Below are 20,350 nucleotides of genomic sequence, written 5' to 3' on the forward strand. Positions count from 1 at the left end.
ATTCCATAGTTCATCAGGAACTCTATCAGATCTAGGCCCTTAAATCTATTTCTCACTTCTACTGTATAATCATAAGGGATTTGATTTAGGTCATACCTGAATGGTCTAGTGGTTTTCCCTACTTTCTTCAATTTAAGTCTGAATTTGGCAATAAGGAGTTCATGGTCTGAGCCACAGTCAGCTCCTGGTCTTGTTTTTGCTGACTGTATAGAGCTTCTCCATCTTTGGCTGCAAAGAATATAATACAGAAATCAAATTGGTTATATTCTTTGCAGCCAAAGATGGAGAAGCTCTGTCAGCAAAAACAAGACTGGGAGCTGACTGTGTCTCAGATCATGAACTCCTTATTGCCAAATTCAGACTTAAATTGAAGAAAGTGGGGAAAACCACAAGACCATTCAGGTATGACCTAAATCAAATCCCCTATACAGTAGAAGTGAGAAATAGATTCAAGGGATTAGATCTGATTAGAGTGCCTGAACAACTATGGATGGAGGTTTGTGATATTGTATAAGAGGCGGTGATCAAAACCATCCCCAAGAAAAAGAAATGCAAAAGACAAAATGTTTGTCTAAGGAGGCCTTACAAGTAGCCAAGAAAAGAATATAAGTGAAAGGAAAAGGAGAAAAAGATATGCCCATCAGAATGCAGAGCTCCAAAGAATTGCAAGGATAGATAAGAAAGCATTCCTAAGTGAAAAATACAAAGAAATAGAGGAAAATAGTAGAATGGAAAAGACTAGAGATCTATTCAAGAAAATTAGAGATACCAAGGAAACATATCATGCAAAGATGGACACAATAAAGGACAGAAATGGTATGGACCTAACAGAAGCAGAAGATATTAAGAAGAGGTGGCAAGAACACACAGAAGAACTATACAAAAAAGATCTTAATGACCCAGATAGCCATGATGATGTGATTACTCACCTAGAGCCAGATATCCTGGAATGGGAAGTCAAGTGGACCTTAGGAAGCATCACTATGAACAAAGCTAGTGGAAGTGATAGAATTCAATCTGAGCTACTTCAAATCCTAAAATATGATGCTGTTAAAGTGTTGTACTCAATATGCCAGGGAATTTGGAAAACTCAACAGTGGGCATGGGATTGGAAAATGTTAGTTTTCATTCCAGTTCCAAAGAAGGGCAATGCCAAAGAAATGTTCAAACTACCGCACAATTGCACCTATTTCGCATACTGGCAAGGTCATGCTCAAAATCCTCCAAGCCAGGCTTCAACAATATGTGAACTGAGAACTTCCAGATGTTCAAGCTTGATTTAGAAAAGGCAGAGGAACCAGAGATCAAATTGCCAGCATCCGTTAGATCATAGGAAAAGCAAGAGAGTTCCAGAAAATCATCTACTTCTGTTCATTGACTACACTAAAGCCTTTGACTGTGTGGATCACAAAAAATTGTGGAAAATTCTCAAAGAGATGGGAATACCAGATCACCTTACATGCCTTCTGAGAAACCTGTATGCAGGTCAAGAAACAACAGTTGGAACTGGACATGGAACAGTGGACTGGTTCCAAATTGGGAAAGGAGTGTGACTGTATATTGTCACCCTGCTTGTTTAACTTAAATGCAGAGGACATCATGCAAAAGCTGGAATCAAGATTGCAGGGAGAGATATCAGTAACCTCAGATATGCAGATAACATCGCCTATATGGCAGAAAGCAAAGAGGAACTAAAGAGCCTCCTGATGAAGGTGAAAGAGCAGAGTGAAAAATTTGGCTTAAAACTCAACATTAAAAAGGGGAAGATCATGGTATCTGGTCCCATCCAGTCCCATCACTTCATGGCAAATAGATGGGGAAACAGTGGAAATAGTGACAGACTTTATTTTCTTGGGCTCCAAAGTCACTGCAGAAGGTGACTGCAGCCATGAAGTTAAAAGACGCTTGGTCCTTGGAAGAAAAGCTATGACAAATCTAGATAGCATATTAAAAAGCAGAGACATTACTCTGCCTACAAAGGTCCTTCTAGTCAAAGCTATGGTTTTTCCAATAGTCATGTGTGGATGTGTGAGTTGGACCATAAAGAAGGCTTAGCACTGAAGAATTGATGCTTTTGAACTGTGGTGTTGGAGAAGACTGTCAAGAGTCCCTTGGACTGCAAGGAGATCAAGCCAGTCAATCCTAAAGGAAATGAATCCTAAATATTCATTGGAAAGACTGATACTGAAGCTGAAACTCCAATACTTTGGCCATCTGATGAGAAGAGCCAACTCATTGGAAAAGACCCTGATGCTGGGAAAGATTGAAGGCAGGTGGAGAAGGAGACGGCAGAGGATGAGCTGGCTGGATGGCATCACCGACTCCATGGACATGAGTTTGAGTAAGCTCCAGGAGTTGGTGATGGACAGAGAGGCTTGGCATGCTACAGTCCATGGGTTGAAAAAGAGTTGGACATGACTGAGCGACTGTGGCTTCCCTGGTGGCTCAGACGGTAAAGTGTCTGCCTACAACGTGGGAGACCCGGGTTCGATCCCTGGATTGGGAAGATCCCCTGAAGAAGGAAATGGCAATCTACTCCAGGACTATTGCCTGGAGAATCCCATGGACAGAGGAGCCTGGAAGGCTACAGTCCATGGGGTCGCAAAGAGTCGGACATGACTGAGTGAGAACTGAATTGTTTAATTCTTCATTAATTCTTTCTTAATTATTTTTCTGGGGTCTAGATTTCTAATATTTCAGGTTAAGGAGATGCTGTAACTATTTTCCTTGGACTAAAACCTCCCAGTAGGTAGCAATACATTTTTTGAAGGAAGATTAGGAAAACTGAGCACCGAAGAATTGATGCTTTTGAACTGTGGTGTTGGAGAAGACTTGAGAGTCCCTTGGACTGCAAGGAGATCCACCCAGTCCATCCTAAAGGAGATCAGTCCTGAATATTCATTGGAAGGACTGATGCTGAAGCTGAAATTCCAATACTTTGACCACCTGATGCAAAGAACTGACTAATTGGAAAAGACCCTGATGCTAGGAAAGATTGAGGGCAGGAGGAGAAGGGGACGACAGAGGATGTAGTGGATAGATGGCATCACCAACTCTACAGACATGAGTTTGGATAAACTCCCAGAGTTGGTGATGGACAGGGAGGTCTGGGGGGCTGCGGTTCTTGGGGTCGCAAAGAGTTGGACACGACTGAGCAACTGAACTGAACTGAACTGAAGTAGTGCTCATACTGTCAATTCCTTCATCACTTCCTTCTTTTCCAGTGTGTTGGTGTTTGCATCAGGTGATCAAAGTATTGGAGCTTCAGCTTCAGCATCAGACCTTCCAATTAATATTCAGGATTTATTTCCTATTGGATTGACTGTTTGCTCACCTTGCAGTCCAAGGGACTCTCAAGAGTTCTCTAGCACCACAGTTCAAAAGCATCAATTCTTTGGTGCTCAGCCTTCTTTATGGTCCAACTCTCATATCCGCACATGACTACTGGAAAAACCATAGATTTGCCTATATGGACCTTTTTTGGCAGAGTGATATCTCTGCTTTTTCATATGCTGTCTAGGTTTGTCATAGCTTTTCTTCCAAGGAGCAAGCATCTTTTAATTATGTGGCTGATTTGTGATGGTGTATGGTGGTAACCAGCACAACATTGTAAAAATTTTTTAATTAAAAAAATAGAAAAATCCTGATCAAGTTACTTTGACATTCTGGTCATTCTTATCTGGAACTACTGTTGAATTATTTAGCACTGCCATCAAAAAAGGAGGGTTGGTTATAGAAAGTGATGAGAGAAATGGATTCTGGGCTGAGAGTAATTCATAATGAAATTTCAAGGGCACTTTTTTCTGTTTAAAATTGTTTTTTGAGGTATATTTGATTTACACTATTACGTTACTTTCAGATGTACAACATAGAGATTCAAAATTTTATGAATTAAACTCCATTTACAGTTATAAAATATTGGCTATATTCCCCATGCGGTACAATATACCCTGGTAGCTTATTTATTTTATACTGTGTTGTGTTTACCACTTTAATCCCAAATTGTTACTATCTTCCTCCCATCACCTAACTGGTAGCCAATAGTCGTTCTCTATATCCGTGAATCTGGTTTGTTTTTTTTTCCTTGTATAATCACTACTTATTTTTACTTTATTAAATTCCACATATAAGTAATAACATACACTATTTGTCTTTGTCTGACTTATCTCACTAAGCATAATGCCTTCCAGAACCATCCATGTTGCTGTAAATAGCAAAATTTCATTCTTTTATATGTCTGAGTCACATTCCATTGTATATATAGACCACATCCTCTTTATACATCATCTCTTATGTTCCTTCTATATCTTAGTTTTCTAAATAATGCTTCTGTGAACTTTGGGGTGCCTGTATATGTGTAAATTAGTGTTTTGTATTCTTTGGATATATGCCCAGGAGTGAAATTGCTGGATCATTGGGTATTGCAATTTTTTGAGAAAAATCCCATCATGTTTTCCACACTGGCTGCACCAGTGTACAGTTCCACCAACAGTGCAGGCTTCCTACTTCTTCATATCTTAGTCAACATTCAGTATTTGCTGTCATTTAACAGTTGCCAGGTTTACAGAATTGTGATGATATCTCACTGTGTTTTTGATTTGTGTTTTTCTGATTATTGAGGATCTGATTATTTTCTGATTATTGAGAACTCAGGATCTTTGCATGTGCCTATTGGCCATCTGTATGTCATCACTGGAAAAATGTCTATTTAAATGTCTATTTTTAATGGAGTCATTTGTTTGATATTGATTTGTGTGAGCTGTTTATATGTTTTGGAAATTATACCTTATCAGTCATTTCATTTGTAAATATTTTCTCCCATTCATTGTTGTCTTTTTGATCTGTCAGTGATTTAAATTTGCTGTGTAGAAGTTTTAAGTCCAATTTTTAATTTTGTTTTTGTTTCCTTTGCTTTAAAAGACAGATCCAAAAAAGTGTTATGATTTGACATCTTAGCAATATTAATTCTTCTAATCCATGAACATAATATAATCTTTCAATCTGTTTTTGTTATCTTCAGTTTGCCCATCAGTGTCTTACAGTTTACAACTTCAGGTCATTTACCTCCTTAGGTAGGTTTATTCCTGGGTATGTTATTCTTTTTGATGTGATATAAATGGGATTGTTTCCTTAACTTCTCTTTATGATTGTTCATGGTTAGTATATAGAAAAATGACAGATTTCTGATATTAATTTATATCCTACAACTTCATAGAATTCATTGAAGAGCTGTAGTAATTTTTTCTGGCATCTTTAGGATTTCTTGTGTATAGTACCATGTCATCTGCAAATAGTGGTAATTTTACTTCTTCTTTTCCAGTTTGGATTTCATTTCTTTTTCTTGTCTGATTGATGTGGTCAAGACTTAAAATACTATATTGAATAACAGTTTTGAGTGTGGCCATCCTTGTCCTGCTTCTTTTTTGGGGGAAATGTTTTCAGCTTTCCCCCTTTGAGTACGATGTTAGATGTTAGTTAGTTAGTTCAGTCACTCAGTCGTGTCCGACTCTTTGCGACTCCATGAATTGCAGCACACCAGGCCTCCCTGTCCATCACCAGCTCCCGGAGTTCACCCAGACTCACGTCCATCGAGTCAGTGATGCCATCCAGCCATCTCATCCTCTGTCGTCCCCTTCTCCTCCTGCCCCCAATCCCTCCCAGCATCAGAGTCTTTTCCAATGAGTCAACTCTTTGCATGAGGTGCCCAAAGTAGGATTGTCATATATGGCCCTTATTATTTTAAGGCCCTTATTATGCTCTCTCTGTACCCAGTTTCTGGAGAGTTTTTATCATAAATGTATATTATTAAATATTATCCAAAGTTTTTCCTGCATGTAAAGCATGATCATTTGTTTTTTATTCTTCAGTTTGGTAATATGTCACATTAATTGATTTATGAACATTGAACCATCCTTACACCCCTGGGATAAATCCCACTTGATCATGGTATATGATCCTTTTAATGTATTGTTGTTTTCAGTTTGTTAGTATTTAGTTGAGAATTTTTTTCATCTATGTTCATCAGTGATATTACCCTGTAATTTTCTTTCTTTGTAATGTTTTTGTCTGGTTTGGGTATCGGGGTGATGCTGGCCTCATAGAATGGGTTAACAAGCGTTCCTTCCTCTGCAATGTTTTTTAATAGTTTGAGAAGACTTGGTGTTAACTCTTCTCTGCATGTTTGGTAGAATTTACCTGTGAAGCCATCTGGTCCTGGATTTTATTTATTAGGAATTTATTACTCATTGAATTTCACTCCAGGTAATTGGTCTGTTCATATGTTCTATTTCTTCTTGTTTCAGTCTTGGGAGATTGTATATTTCTAGGATTTGATCCATTTCTTCTAGGTTGTCCAATTTATTGGTATATAGTTGTTCATAGTAGTCTTCTAAGCTCTTTTATATTTCTGTGGTGTTAAATCTAACTTCTTTTTTATTTCTACTTTTATTGATTAAGACCCTTTGTTTTTCTTAATGTGTCTGGCCAAAGGCTTGTTAAACTTTTTCATCTTTTTAAAGGATGAACTTTCCGTTTCATTGATCTTTTCTGTTCTGTTAGCCTCAATTTCATTTATATCTGCTCTAATTTTTATGATTTCTTTCCTTCTATTAAATTTTGGTTTTGTTTGTTCTTCTTTCCTTTTGGTGTAAGTTTACATTAGTTATTAGAGATTTTTCTTGTTTTCTGAGGTAAGCTTGTATCACTGTAAACTTCTCTCTTAGAACTGCTTTTGATGTATCTCATAGATTTTAGGTTGTTGTGTTTTCATTTTCATCCATATGCATTTATTAAAGTATAAAATGTGTTTATTAAAGTTTCTTCTTTGATTTTGTTAGTGGTTCTTTTGTTGCTAGTGGAATATTGCTTGCACTCTTAAGTGTTTATGTTTTCAGTAGTTTTTTTTTCTTCTTGTATTTGATTTCTAGTCTCACAGCATGGGGTGGGGAAAGATGCTTGGTATGATTTCAGCTTTCTAAAATTTACTGAGGTGTTTTGAGATTTTGCATATGATCTATCTTGGAGACTCTTCCATATGCATTTTAAAAGAATGTGTATTCTGCTGCTTTTTGATGGCATGTTCAATTTAACTATTATGTCCAACTTATAAACTGTGTCATTTTGTGTTTCCTTATTGGTCTTCTGTTTGGATAATCTGAGGAATGTGAAGCTTCTCTGTTATTGTGTTACTGTCAGTTTCTCCCTTTTTATCTGTTAATATTTACCTCATCTGTTAAATGGCCTTATTTTGCTTGCATATATATATATATATATATTCACAATTCTTGATTTGTTCTTTTGATCATTATGTAATGTCTTCTTTGTCTCTTATAACAGTATTTGTTTTACATTCTGTTTGATGAAAGTATTGCCATTCCAGCTTTGATTTCCACTTTTGTGGAATACCTTGACTCAGTGGTAAAGAATCCACCTGCCAATGCCAGAATCACAGAAGCTGCAGGTTTGATCCCTGAGTCAGGAAGATCTCCTGGAGGAGGAAATGGCAGCCCACTTCAGTATTCTTGATAAGGTAATCTCATGGACAGAGGAGCCTGGTAGGCTACAGTCCATGGGGTCGCAAAGAGTCAGACACAACTGAGCACGCACTACTTAACAACCTTTTTCCACATGCTTTCAATTTGTATATGCCTTTAGAGCTGAAGTGAGTCTCCCCTAGGCAGTACATATATACACATACACACACATATATATGGGTCTTGCATTTATATCAATTCAGTCATGCTATGTTTTTTAATAGGAGCATTTAGTCTATTTACATTTAAAGTCATAATTCACATCTGTACTTACTGCCATTTTTTTCATTGTTTGAGAACTATTTTATAGTTATTTTTCCTTCTTTTTTTTTTCTTGTGATTTAATGACAGTGTTATGTCTTTAGTGTTATGTTAGTTTTATGTTTGGATTCATTTCTGTTTTCTGTATGTGTATCTCTTACAGATTTTTGATTTGTGATTACCACGAGTTTGATACACAGTAGTCTATATGTGTGTGATTAATTTATGTTGCTGATCTCTTGATTTCAAATGCATCTTAACAATCCTACATTTTTATGGTCTTTCCATAGTAATTACAGTTTTTGACATCCTATTTTACATCTATTGGATTTATGTATGCCATATCTGCTTCTTATGGATGTGGATTAAATTACTATTTTTGTCTTTTAACCTGTACTAGCTTTATATGTTGGAGAAGGCAATGGCACCCTACTCCAGTACTCTTGTCTGGAAAATCCCATGGATGGGGGAGCCTGGTGGGCTGCCGTCTATGGGGTCCCACACAGTCGGAGATGACTGAGCACCTTCACTTTCACTTTTCACTTTCATGCATTGGAGAAGGAAATGGCAACCCACTCCAGTGTTCTTGCCTGGAGAATCCCAGGGACGGGGGAGCCTGTTGGGCTGCTGTCTATGGGGTCGCACAGAGTCAGACACGACTGCAGCAACTTAGCAGCAGCAGCAGCAGCTTTATATGTGGTTGATTTACTACCTGTTGATACATTTACCTGATGGCTCAGATGGTAAAGAATCTGCCTGCAATACAGGAGACCTGGGTTCGATCCCTGGGTTCGATCTTCCTGAGGATCAGGAAGATCCTCTGGAGAAGGGAATGACAACCCAGTATTTTTGGAGTTGGCAACCCAACTCCAGTATTCTTGCCTGGAGAATTCCATGGACAGAGGAGCCTGATGGGCTATAGTCCATGGAGTTGCAAAGAGTAGGACGTGACTGAGTGACTAATACTTTTTCCTTTTGCAGTGTACATGTTTCTAGTTTTAGCCTTTTAATTTTGCTTAAAGAAGTCCCTTTAATACTTTTTGAACAGATTGCTTGGGCTTATGAAATCTTTTAGTTTTTTGTTTATCTGTAAACTTTTGATCTCTCCATCACATGTGAATGAGAGCCTTGCTGGGTAGCGTATTCTTGGTTGTAGTTTTTACTTTTTCACCATTTTAAACTAGGGTTAAATTAAGATTTCTTCATTCTGACAAAATGTATCAACCAAACACTTTAATCATATAAATCTATATAGTGGAGAAGAACTGAAATCTTTCTGCTAAAATTGGAAATTAATATTTATTAAGTATTTCTGTTCTTATCACTTCTATTTAATATCTTTCTGGAGGTCCTAAGCATTTCTATATGCAGGGAAAAAAGAAATATAACAAGCTCAGATATAATGAAGTAAACTAATTTTACATGAAGATGACAAGGTTGTGCACATGTATAACTACACATACACATTTGTTAGAAACAATAAGTAAATTGAAGTCATGGTATAGACAGCCAATATATTAAATTCAAATATATTTCCACATATTACCAGTGATCAATTGAATTTTGAAAATTCCAAAAAAATTATTTAAAAAGCATCAAAACATATACTTATTGATGGATTGATTGATCACAAAATGCGACTTCTACAGTGAATCTTAAAAATTTTCAATGACAGAAATCAAATAAACCTAAATAAATATAGATATATTCTTTTTATGTCATTGAATAAATAATGTTAAGTATCCATTTGTCTGTATCTTCAGTTCAATCCAAGTCAATATGTCAGAAGACTTGCTGTTAAAATTGACCACTAGATTCCAAAATATATATGACAAATTAAAAAGTACCAGTGAACAAAAATAATCTTTTTTAATATAAATTTATTTATTTTAATTGGAGGCTAATTACTTTACAATATTGTATTGGTTTTGCCATACATCAACATGAATCCACCACGGGTGTACATGTGTTCCCCATCCTGAACCCCTCTCCCACCTCCCTCAAAAATAATCTTGAAAAAGAAAAAAGTTGTAGGAATCACACACCTGATATACAAGCTTATACATCTACATTAATAAAGTCATTGAGATACTGACATAGATAGAAAAATAAATCAGAAGGGTAGAAAAAGACTTATAAAATAGTTCCACACATTTATGGTTAGTTGGTTTTTGACAATAATGCTAAGAATACTTAATAGAAAAAAGTAAAGTCTTTCAACAAACTAAACTGAAAAAACACAGAACTACCTATATGATAACAAAAACATGATTCACACCTCATATGATACACAAAAATCAGACTCAATTATAAACACTAAAATTATGAAACATCTAGAATTAAACCAAAAAGTGCACCTACCTAAACTTAGGGAACTAACATTTCTTAGACAAAGAAAAAGGTAAAAAACTGAATTTCAATAAAAATAAATCATGTTTCCCTAATCACTTCTGTATATTAATTAGTAGTTTATAATAGTAGTACAGTTCATAACCTGAGAGGAAGTGGACTAAGCAAATGGTGAATTGATTGTTCCACTTTAATTGTATCTCTAAGGTTACTCCTTTACAGGATAAGCAAATCCTAGCGGAGTCTGAGTGCCCAGTTAATACCCAGTACATAAACACTTACAGAACCATGGGGCTAACTATAGCAGTCCAATGGGATCCACTTGTCAGTGTCAGATCATTTCACTTACAGCCATTATTGATCCAATATTTTCCTGTTCACAGTGGATGCGTTTTCTTCATTGCATCATTTCTTTTTATTGTCTATCATATTTAAATGCCTCGCAGATGCCAGGAGCCTAAAACTTTGTCCACTCCTATCTACAGAACTTAGAGCAATACACAATGAAAAGATTTATTCTTGCTTTCTTTAATCAGTGTTTGGTACCTGCAGAGCCTCTTGAGACTTACTTCCAAGCAGCAACATTGTCTTCAGCTCAAGAACTTCCACTGGTAATCCATTCATTTTATGTGCCATACCACTTGTGGTGATGTCAGGGAAGTTCTTTGAGAGCCCCATTTTCCACCCAACAAGTAGCAATAGAACATGTTTCTGTATGTGTGAGTCACCCCCTGAAATTTCATTCTTAGAACACCCTTAAAAATAAACTTCCACACTAAGAGGGAGCATTTCTTAGTGGCCCTCATGTATTTGACTGTTTGTCTCTCTCATCATCCAGGGCATGACCAGAATCCATAGATATTTAATGGCCTCAAAATACTCTGGTGCTCTTCAATAGTGAGGCTACATTTATCGAATACCATTGAAAAGATAGCATCTATTTTTCAAATGGTCTAAAAGAATAACCTGCATTAGGTAGTTTTCAGATCCAAAACCCAAGAGAATTTTGCAAAGAAATCCTATTTGATTTCTGCCAAAGGGTTAGTCCACACATATATGACAGAAATGTCTACTATTGATATATGAACAGTCAGATCTTGTGGGCTAATAGAGAAGGCCTGGGGCTGATTTTCAGTAAATTTATTAAGGATTTCTGCTTAGGGTCCTGCTAAAATTCCAATTTCTACCTGGTGACTTTGTGACAAGAGACAGATTCCTAGGTTTAGGAGCATGCTTTTGGCAAAACCAGAAAAGTCCTATGGTCTCTCCCTTCTTTGTTATTAGCATGATCTGAAAAACATGACAACGTGTTGCATATTTCAAGCAATATCTCTTGTTGTTCTAACACATAATTCCTAGATTTTCCACAGATGGAACTAAGCCTTGAATATTGCTTTAAAACCACTACCCTCTAGTTATCATATGACTATTAGAGGTCTTAATTCTTTTCAGTTTATTCCTCTGAGGAAGCAATTAACATGATAACTACTAATTTGCCCTTAATGGTTATTAATTCCAAATCTTGTCTGAGTTAGATTATGGCAATATGCTAAAAGACTCAAATATCCCTGGGGCAATATAGTGAATGTATACAAACTCCAATCTATAAAAATTCACCTTGTGCCTTTGTGGACTTAGGGACTATTATGAAAGTTGTTATAAAAGTGGATACGTGTTCACCAGTCCCACTTGACCTGTTGTTCTTCCTAAATTGTCTTTATAATATTATTGCCAGCACAGGCCCTTGGATCTTTAATCAACAGAAATATATAAATGGCCAGAATAGAGTTCCGTGCTGCACTTTATTGGGTCTCATTCTGTAGCACAAGGAAGCAAAAGCAAGTAACAGATATACTTGCCCACTCCCCCAGAGGAACAGCTTGGGTCACTAAAGGAGTAATGAGGCAGGTCCATGTGTTGGTCAGGAGACAGAGCTGAGATGGTCTAGCCACCGCTTGGTGATGCTGTGTACAGGGATCATGCACAGTACCCTGCTTTTGCTCTGTGTACCTCAGAAGTGGCATTTGGTTTGCGGTTTTATTATAGTTATTGTTCACAATTTCCCCAACTACACATTCATCCCTTACAGTTTCTGTGGATCCTATTGCCCCAGGAGACATTTGTCCAGGTGCAACTACTCCAGCAAGAGTCCCAGGTCCCAGCCTATTTCAATGTCAGGTAGCTGAAATAATCAGCAGACTTACCTTGTCTGACATTTAATAGTCTCCACTACCTGTTATTATAGGCTTCCAGGGTGACTCACATGGTGAACAATCTGCCTGCAATGCAGGAGACCCAGTTCAATACCTGAGTTGGGAGGATTCCCTGGAGAAGGAATCCACCTTCCTTCAAGGTGGGTGGATGGGAATAGCACCCACTCTGGTATTCATGCCTGAAGAATTCCATGGACAGGGGAGCCTGGTGAGCTACAGTCTATGGATCTCAAAGAGTCAGACACGATTCAGTGTCTAACACTTTGATTTGTTATTAAGTGGAATCAGATAGTTATTTTTTAGAAATTTAGTCAGCATCGAATTTCATCTTCAATAATTTCCTTAATCAGACCATTAATGTTGTTCTTGAATTTGCACTGCTTAGTTTACTGATGGTGATGGTTCAGGCAGTTGTAAAGGCTCCAATTAACCAAACCTCCCAGAATTGGGCAAATTTTAACCCAGCAAATATCCAAAGGGAGAAAGACAAAGATACCACCCCTTGTTCTCATACCACATCCATCCCAATTATACATTCAGGTATCAAAGTCTTCCAGCCCCAAACCACCAGGAACACAGCTATAGTTGAGTTGGTTTGGGTTTAGTACTCATGGCAGTGGGGAGAACATAAACCATGGGGAATTACAGACAGGTGCCTTAATCCAAGGGTGTAAGAAAGGACTTGTTACAGGATTTGAGTATATGTGAGGTGACTTGGGGGAGGGTTTAAGGAGCAGGCCTCTGCTCTGATTAGTGACTCTAAGGGAGCACGAATAATGCTATACCTGAGTGTCTTAACAAACCTAACAGGAGAAGAGGCTAGAGTGGGGCTAAAGTTGTACTATGTAATGAATTCATTACCTGGGAGAGGATGATATTTACTGATAGTATTTTATGGTTTGTACACTGATCTTGTTTTTGTTTGTACTGAAACAGAATTATGAGTTGGTCAAAATTATGGAAGTCACCATGTGTCTTTCTCTGATGTTGGTGTTTGGTGATATTGTTTGTGAGCAATAAGAGAGCACCATTTCTAAGCTCTGAGATCAGGTCAGACCCTAACAATTCCAAAGCACAAGTGTGTCAGGCTAGTTCCCAGACCTCAGGAGTGCTTCCCTCTTTCTCACCTGCCAAGCCACTGAGGATATGAGAATAATTAGGGGTCAGTTAATAGCCGAGTTTGATGGAATCAGAGTGAACGTTTGTACCCAGGAAATGTTGATTAGTGCACTCACATACAGAAAACTGTAGTCTTTAGTGATATACCAAAGGATCATCTCCTGTTTTTAAAAAATTGGATAAACATGTAGAAAGTCTATTTATTAACATTAACCCAAGAAAGAACTAGGTAGGATTCAAACTCTGTCACTTGGATAGACTAAACTTTTGGACAATCACCACGCCAGCACCTACAGAAAATCATTTTTTTCATGTTGCTCATGATTTTTTTATTTTAAAGAAGATACACTGATTAGAGATAGGATAGACATAGTAGGGATGGAAAGTCGTTGCATTAAAACAAATCAAGGGACGTATTGGCCCAACCCAGCAGAATCAAATGCAGAAGGCTGAGTCTGATTCCATCTCGCTGATAACTCAGCAAAATATGTTAAACCGTGGAAAGAAACCTGAAACAGAAAAAAGAGGTTTTCAAAAAAGGTTGAAAATGTGGCTTTATACCTTGGAATCTGCAAGAAGACTAACAAATGTCAAATGGCACTGAATTCATGGTCAAAAAGAGATTTACATTCCTGGAAGATAAACACCTAACTCCTGTCCAGAGGCAGTTGGACGTGAAGCCTGGGATGGAAGCCTAGATCAGTGGGAAGTTTAGAAAAAAAACAGAGATGACAAATATGATTAGTTTTCCATGTGCTACAGCATACAGCAGTCCAGGCTTCTCTTGTTAAAAGAAATATTCATTTTCTCACCCATTGACTACCCAATACAGAACTTTGAGCCAAGAGCCATGCACTGAAAGAGTATAAATGTTTCTAACTTTCATTGCTTATGTACCAATCCATCTCATCTCTTACGGCACAATATTCAGGGGGAAGTTTCTGTTGCAATTTTTTATTTCATCATCTTTAAAATATTTATTGCATAGAGTTACTATGAGATTTAAACTATTTGGTTAACCATATCTTATGGAAAAACCTGAACGAACTTTTAGGCCAACCCTACATTATATATGTGAATTTGATACCACATTGCCTGTCATATATTCAGAATCAATCATAGTAGTCACTGATTTTACCAGGCTGTTTAAGGTCAGGGGGAAATGAACCAGGAATAGGAAGACTGTACCATGAACCACAATGGAATTCCAAATTCCCAGAAATACCCAGAATAACACTCAAAGCATTCTGCCTCAAGGAAGCATCTTTGTAAAGATATTTTCTATTTTTAGAAAGATCTTTAAAGGAGATAGGAATTTTCTAGCAAAACAAAACAGACTTAGCCAGGTACTTGGCCACATGGGGGGACATACTTTGGTCTCTCTGTTGTCAATTTTACTAATGATGAATTTTACCTATTAATTTCCAAAATTTCAAGAGCCATGCAGATAAAATTGGTAAACGAGAGACTCAAAATTTTTAATTCCTCTGATGTTGTCTCTTGGCTTGATTTGTAAAACCACAAGGATTTAGAAAATACTGAAAAGAGAACACAACTTTTCCCATGACTTTTTCTGCCCCCCAAATATAGTCTATGCTGAGAATAGTGGACACAGGAAATCCAGGAGATCCATGAAGAAAGTACTTATGGGGTGATCTTACAATATCGAGTGGTGGTAGATGCAGTACTGGTCGAGCGGGCAGCAGTGGAAGTGGAAGCAGCAGAGCTTGTGGTGGGGGTATCTGTACTTTCACTAGGAGCATCTGTGCTTTCTCTGGGAGCATCTGTGCTTTCACTGGGAGCATCTGTACTTGCGCTGGGGTCAGCAGGGCTCGTGGCAGCAGCTTCAGAAGCTGAAATTAAGAGGAAACATTCAAATCAAGACATATGATTCTTCAGGCAACATGCTTGAATGTGCATTTCTCATTCTGAATTCATCTCAGCAAATGTCATCAATTCTTTCATACCTTTACCCTAGCTGCCAGCTCTCCTCTTACTCATTCTTCCTAGCCCCGTCCTTTGTGGGAAAGAAAGAATTTAGTATTTCCTTGCTAGGGCAGTGAGGCTGAGGGAAGACACAGGCAAATACTTTCTGCTAGCATGAACACGAAAGACCAAATCCACATGTGTCCTTATTCACAGGAGCCACTGATGAGAGACAAAAGGAACTTCCTGTGGACTGACATTCTGGGGACTTCCTCCAGAATGACTTAGAACTGAGTAGGTTCTAAGTATGAGGAGCATTGCAGTATGAGGAGAAGAGAAGAATCAGTTGATTCAGCTCAGATTAGAGGGAGTATCTCCTTTCTTTTAATGCAGCAAAATCTCTTTTTGCAAGTTCTGGCCTGAGGAGATATATATATATATATATTTGTCATACCTTTTGTGGGAACTTGTACTACAGCAATAATTGTGAGAGTCCCTTCTACATAATGGGAAATATTGGTACTATTCTGGAAATAATAAGAATAAGCAAATGCCCTTTCACCCACCCCATGTTCAAAAGGACCTTGCCAAGATTTATGAGATTTATCTCTCCCCACAGAGCTGCTAACAAATAGCAAGAGTCAGACCCCAAAACTGTGAGCGAAAACCATCTCATCACCATCTCCATACCCGTACTCTAGCTGTGCTGACTCAGGCCTCATACAGGAAAGGGAAATTTTTTAACTGGACTCCACATGGCACATGTGGCATGATATGCTAGGTCAGACTAGAGTCAGTGCCCTGTGATCAGAGAACCCAAGTCCCCAAGCTGTTGAGGCTGAAAAGAGGAATCTTCAGAATGCCTGTGTGAGCATGACACACAGCATAGAATGGGCAGAGTGCTGTGGGGACAGTCCAAGAATGACCAGGAGCTTTGGTCCACAACCTTGGGATTCAGGTTAAAGAATGAAAACAAACCTCAGCCTGGGACTCAGGCATCGATGCCATTACAAAGAGCAGAGCTTAGAGCTCTACTTGCACTTGACCCCTACATTCCACATCCTGTTATCCCACTCTCCCATGTGGTCCTTATGCCCTCATTTCTGCATCACTCTCAGGCAGAAAGTAAAGAGGAACTAAAAAGCCTCTTGATGAAAGTGAAGGAGGAGAGTGAAAAAGTTGGCTTAAAGCTCAACACTCAGAAAACTAAGATCATGGCATCTGGTCCCATCACTTCATGGGACATAGATGGGGAAACAGTGGAAACAGTGTCAGACTTTATTTTGGGGGGCTCCAAAATCACTGCAGATGGTGACTGCAGCCATGAAATTAAAAGACGCTTACTCCTTGGAAGGAAAGTTATAACCAACCTAGATAGCATATTCAAAAGCAGAGACATTACTTTGCCAACAAAGGTCCGTCTAGTCAAGACTATGGTTTTTCCAGTGGTCATGTATGGATGTGAAAGTTGGACTGTGAAGAAAGCTGAGTGCCGAAGAATTGATGCTTTTGAACTGTGGTGTTGGCGAAGACTCTTGAGAGTCCCTTGGACCACAAGGAGATCCAACCAGTCCATTCTGAAGGAGATCAGTCCTGGGTGTTCTTTGGAAGGACTGATGCTAAAGCTGAAACTCCAGTACTTTGGCCACCTCATGCAAAGAGTTGACTCATTGGAAAAGACTCTGATGCTGGGAGGGATTGAGGGCAGGAGGAGAAGGGGACGACAGAGGATGAGATGGCTGGATGGCATCACTGACTCGATGGGTGTGAGTCTGAGTGAACTCTGGGAGTTGGTGATGGACAGGGAGGCCTGGCTTGCTGCGATTCATGGGGTCGCAAACAGTGGGACAGGACTGAGTGACTGAACTGAACTGAACTCAGGAACTACATTCTCCTCATTATGGTGAAACCACACTCCTCACAATCTTTTAATTCACACCTGGTGCCTGGTCTGCAGGTTCTTTTGTCTTAGTGCAAAACAATTCAGGCACAGAAAGAATGCAGCCAGAGGCAAAGTAACAGGCAAAGAGGGAGTTAATTAGAGTAGGATACTTGTGAGAGATATAGGCAGGCAAGGGACTACAGCCCTGAGAACAAAGAGGGCTGCCTACTTTTTTTTTCCTGGCCATATCCCGAAGCTTCCTGGACCAGTGATCAAAAACAGGCTCAAGCAGTGAATGTGTCACATCCTAACCCATGGACCACCAGGGAATTCCTAAGGGCTGCATTTTTATAATCAAATAAAAAATGGGAAGGGTAGAAGACCACAGATTTTCTCTTTTGGGGTCAGACATCAAGGCTTACATCATTAGTTCCTCCTTGACATTATATGGTCTAACCAGAACTGTCACGGTGTTATCATCATATGTATATTAACAAAGAAGTGGTGACATATCCTAAAATACTGTAATTCACCTCAGGTTGTGGTATAATGCCCTCTTTCACCTAGTTTCTTTTCTCTTTCACCTGTACTCCTGTCTTGGCTATGTGCAGGAATGCAGTTTTTCAGGATCTGTTATCATAAACCTCCCAAGGCCAAATTCAGGCCTCATCCCATTTTTCAGTGGCAGTGGCCACTGAATAAACAGTAAGTCTGTTTACTTTCAAAATGTTCTGATTGTTGCTGATCATCTTCTGGTTGGTGTCTAGCTCATGGTGATCTTCTGAAGTCCCTCTCTGTTTTCCCCAAGTGGGATTTCCAGGTGTAGAACTATCTTATTCTATCCCTATCACAGGGACTAAATGGCCTCTCATTTACACACTGGCCATATATTCAACCCTTTGGTTTAGGGTAATCAGAAAGACTTTACATGCACCTCCCCCAAATTCTCAGGCCACAACATCAGACCACGGCCTCCTCTCTGCTGAAGAAAATTCTATGATTCACCCACAATTTATATATACATCCATGCCAGAGTGTTCATGTTCTCTAATAATGTGTAAGAAATAAGCAGACTTTCTATGTTCACCATAAACATTTGAATCAGGCAGAAGACTTTGCCAGGTTTGGGCTTAGGAATCCTTATATCCTATCTCCTGTGGAAACTTTGACATGAGGCTGGGATAGAAAATGGTCGTTGCTGAAAGGAGATGAGGTGCAAGGGCAGACTTACCTGGTGTGTCCTGTGGAGCAGTTGTTGTATCCTCTGAAAGAAAAATAAAAACAGGACGTGAGTTGAACACCAGATTTGGGTGTGGAGAGAAGAATATGGACAATGGTGCAGGCTTTCAGAGTCAAATAACTTTAGTCTTTGGTGCACACGTTGAGGGGGAAAAGATGCACAGATAATATAAAATCCCACAATATGTGGTCACTTTTGATTTCCTGAAATAAACCTCTGATTTGTGTTCTTAAACAGATTTTACTGACTCTGACCATGAAACTGGGTTCCAAGGTCAGAAATGAGCTATGATCTGATTGAATTAGGAAGAGCCTAAGGGTAGAGTCAAATCTATCGTGAATGGTCAGTGAAAATGGTGATGGAACAGGGGACTGGAGTAGAGGACAGGAGAGACCAGCATTCTCGGCTCCCCCAAACCCACATCCACAGAGTTCTTATCTTGATGTAACTATTCCTCCAAACCTTATTTTCAGGTAAGAATCTTTACTTACGGGCAGAAACCAGGATGGTGGAAACTGCCACCAGTGTCAGGAAGGCTAAGAGCTTCATGATGGTCAATTGCAAAGCAGGTATCACAGGAAATTTTCGGAGCCCAGAGGAATCTTGACTCCAAGATTCCGCATCAACATTATATAGGAAGAGACAGAACACCAATCAGAAGATGCCAGACCAGAATCCGGGTTAGTTAATGCCAAGAGTTACCTCAGAGAAAACACTGAAGAGAAAACAGCACATCCTGAGGCTCTTGGAAAGATCCTAATATCAATCATTTCATTCTGACACACTCATACCTTGCAGATAGAGTGTTATCATGATTATAGTCTTTTCTGACAAGATGAAAAAACCCCGCATCCAGTCTTCCTGATTTAGTCATATCTGCAGTTCTCCCTTCAGAGACTTTGGAAGCTTACTCAGGCTTGTCTCTCATCAAAGGAGATTAATCAGGGTAGAGCAGCCTGATGGAAGAACCACCATCTGAGAGTCAGGCTGTGCATTCTTTCAGCTATGGCCTCTCTCCTGCACATGTGAATAAAGAGAAAAACAATAGAAAATGAAACAGATGTCTGTTAATTAATGCATGCCTTGACTCCATACATACATTCTACAAATATTCATTGAGCGCTAGACATTAAGGAAGCAGTAGTGAACAAAGCACACAAAAATTATACACCATACATCCTGTTGTTGAAACCCATACCCATATGTTAATAAGTAAATAGGAAGGAAGGGAGGGAGGGAGGCAGGGAGGAAGGAGAGAAAAATGGAAAAGAATAATTTGTATATATAAGGTGATCAGTTCACTTCAGTCACTCAGTCGTGTCTGACTGTTTGCGACCCCATGAATTGCAGCACTCTAGGCCTCCCTGTCCATCACCAACTCCCGGAGTTCACCCAAACTCACATCCATCGAGTTGGTGATGCCATCCAGCCATCTCATCCTCTGTCGTCCCCTTCTCCTCCTGCCCCCAGTCCCTCCCAGCATCAGAGTCTTTTCCAATGAGTCAACTCTTCGCATGAGGTGGCCAAAGTACTGGAGTTTCAGCTTTAGCACCAGTCCTTCCAAAGAACACCCAGGACTGATCTCCTTTAGAATGGACTGGTTGGATCTCCTTGCAGTCCAAGGGACTCTCAAGAGTCTTCTCCAACACCACAGTTCAAAAGCATCAATTCTTCGGCACTCAGCTTTCTCCACAGTCCAACTTTCACATCCATACATGACAACCGGAAAAACCATAGCCTGACTAGATGGACCTTTGTTGGCAAAGTAATATCTCTGCTTTTGAATATGCTATCTAGGTTAGTCATAACTTTCCTTCCAAGGAGTAAG

General features: G+C 39.0%; 1 protein-coding gene across 1 annotated transcript; it reads right to left on the reverse strand.

The window, feature by feature from the left end:
- Window positions 1-13,779: 13,779 nt before the first annotated feature.
- MUCL1 (mucin like 1) lies at window positions 13,780-19,197 on the reverse strand. Its single transcript, XM_086399164.1, has 4 exons — window positions 19,014-19,197; window positions 18,514-18,546; window positions 15,136-15,327; window positions 13,780-13,983 (listed from the first exon to the last, which is right to left on the reverse strand). Exons 1-4 carry the CDS (start codon window positions 19,069-19,071, stop codon window positions 13,952-13,954), a joined length of 315 nt encoding a protein of 104 aa, XP_086255290.1. The 5' UTR covers window positions 19,072-19,197; the 3' UTR covers window positions 13,780-13,951.
- Between the last annotated feature and the right edge of the window lie 1,153 nt (window positions 19,198-20,350).

The sequence above is a fragment of the Bos grunniens genome, chromosome 5 (genome assembly GCF_055505025.1).
Source record: "Bos grunniens cultivar Pamir isolate PY7600 chromosome 5, Bosgru_T2T1.0, whole genome shotgun sequence".
Lineage (NCBI taxonomy): Eukaryota > Metazoa > Chordata > Mammalia > Artiodactyla > Bovidae > Bos > Bos grunniens.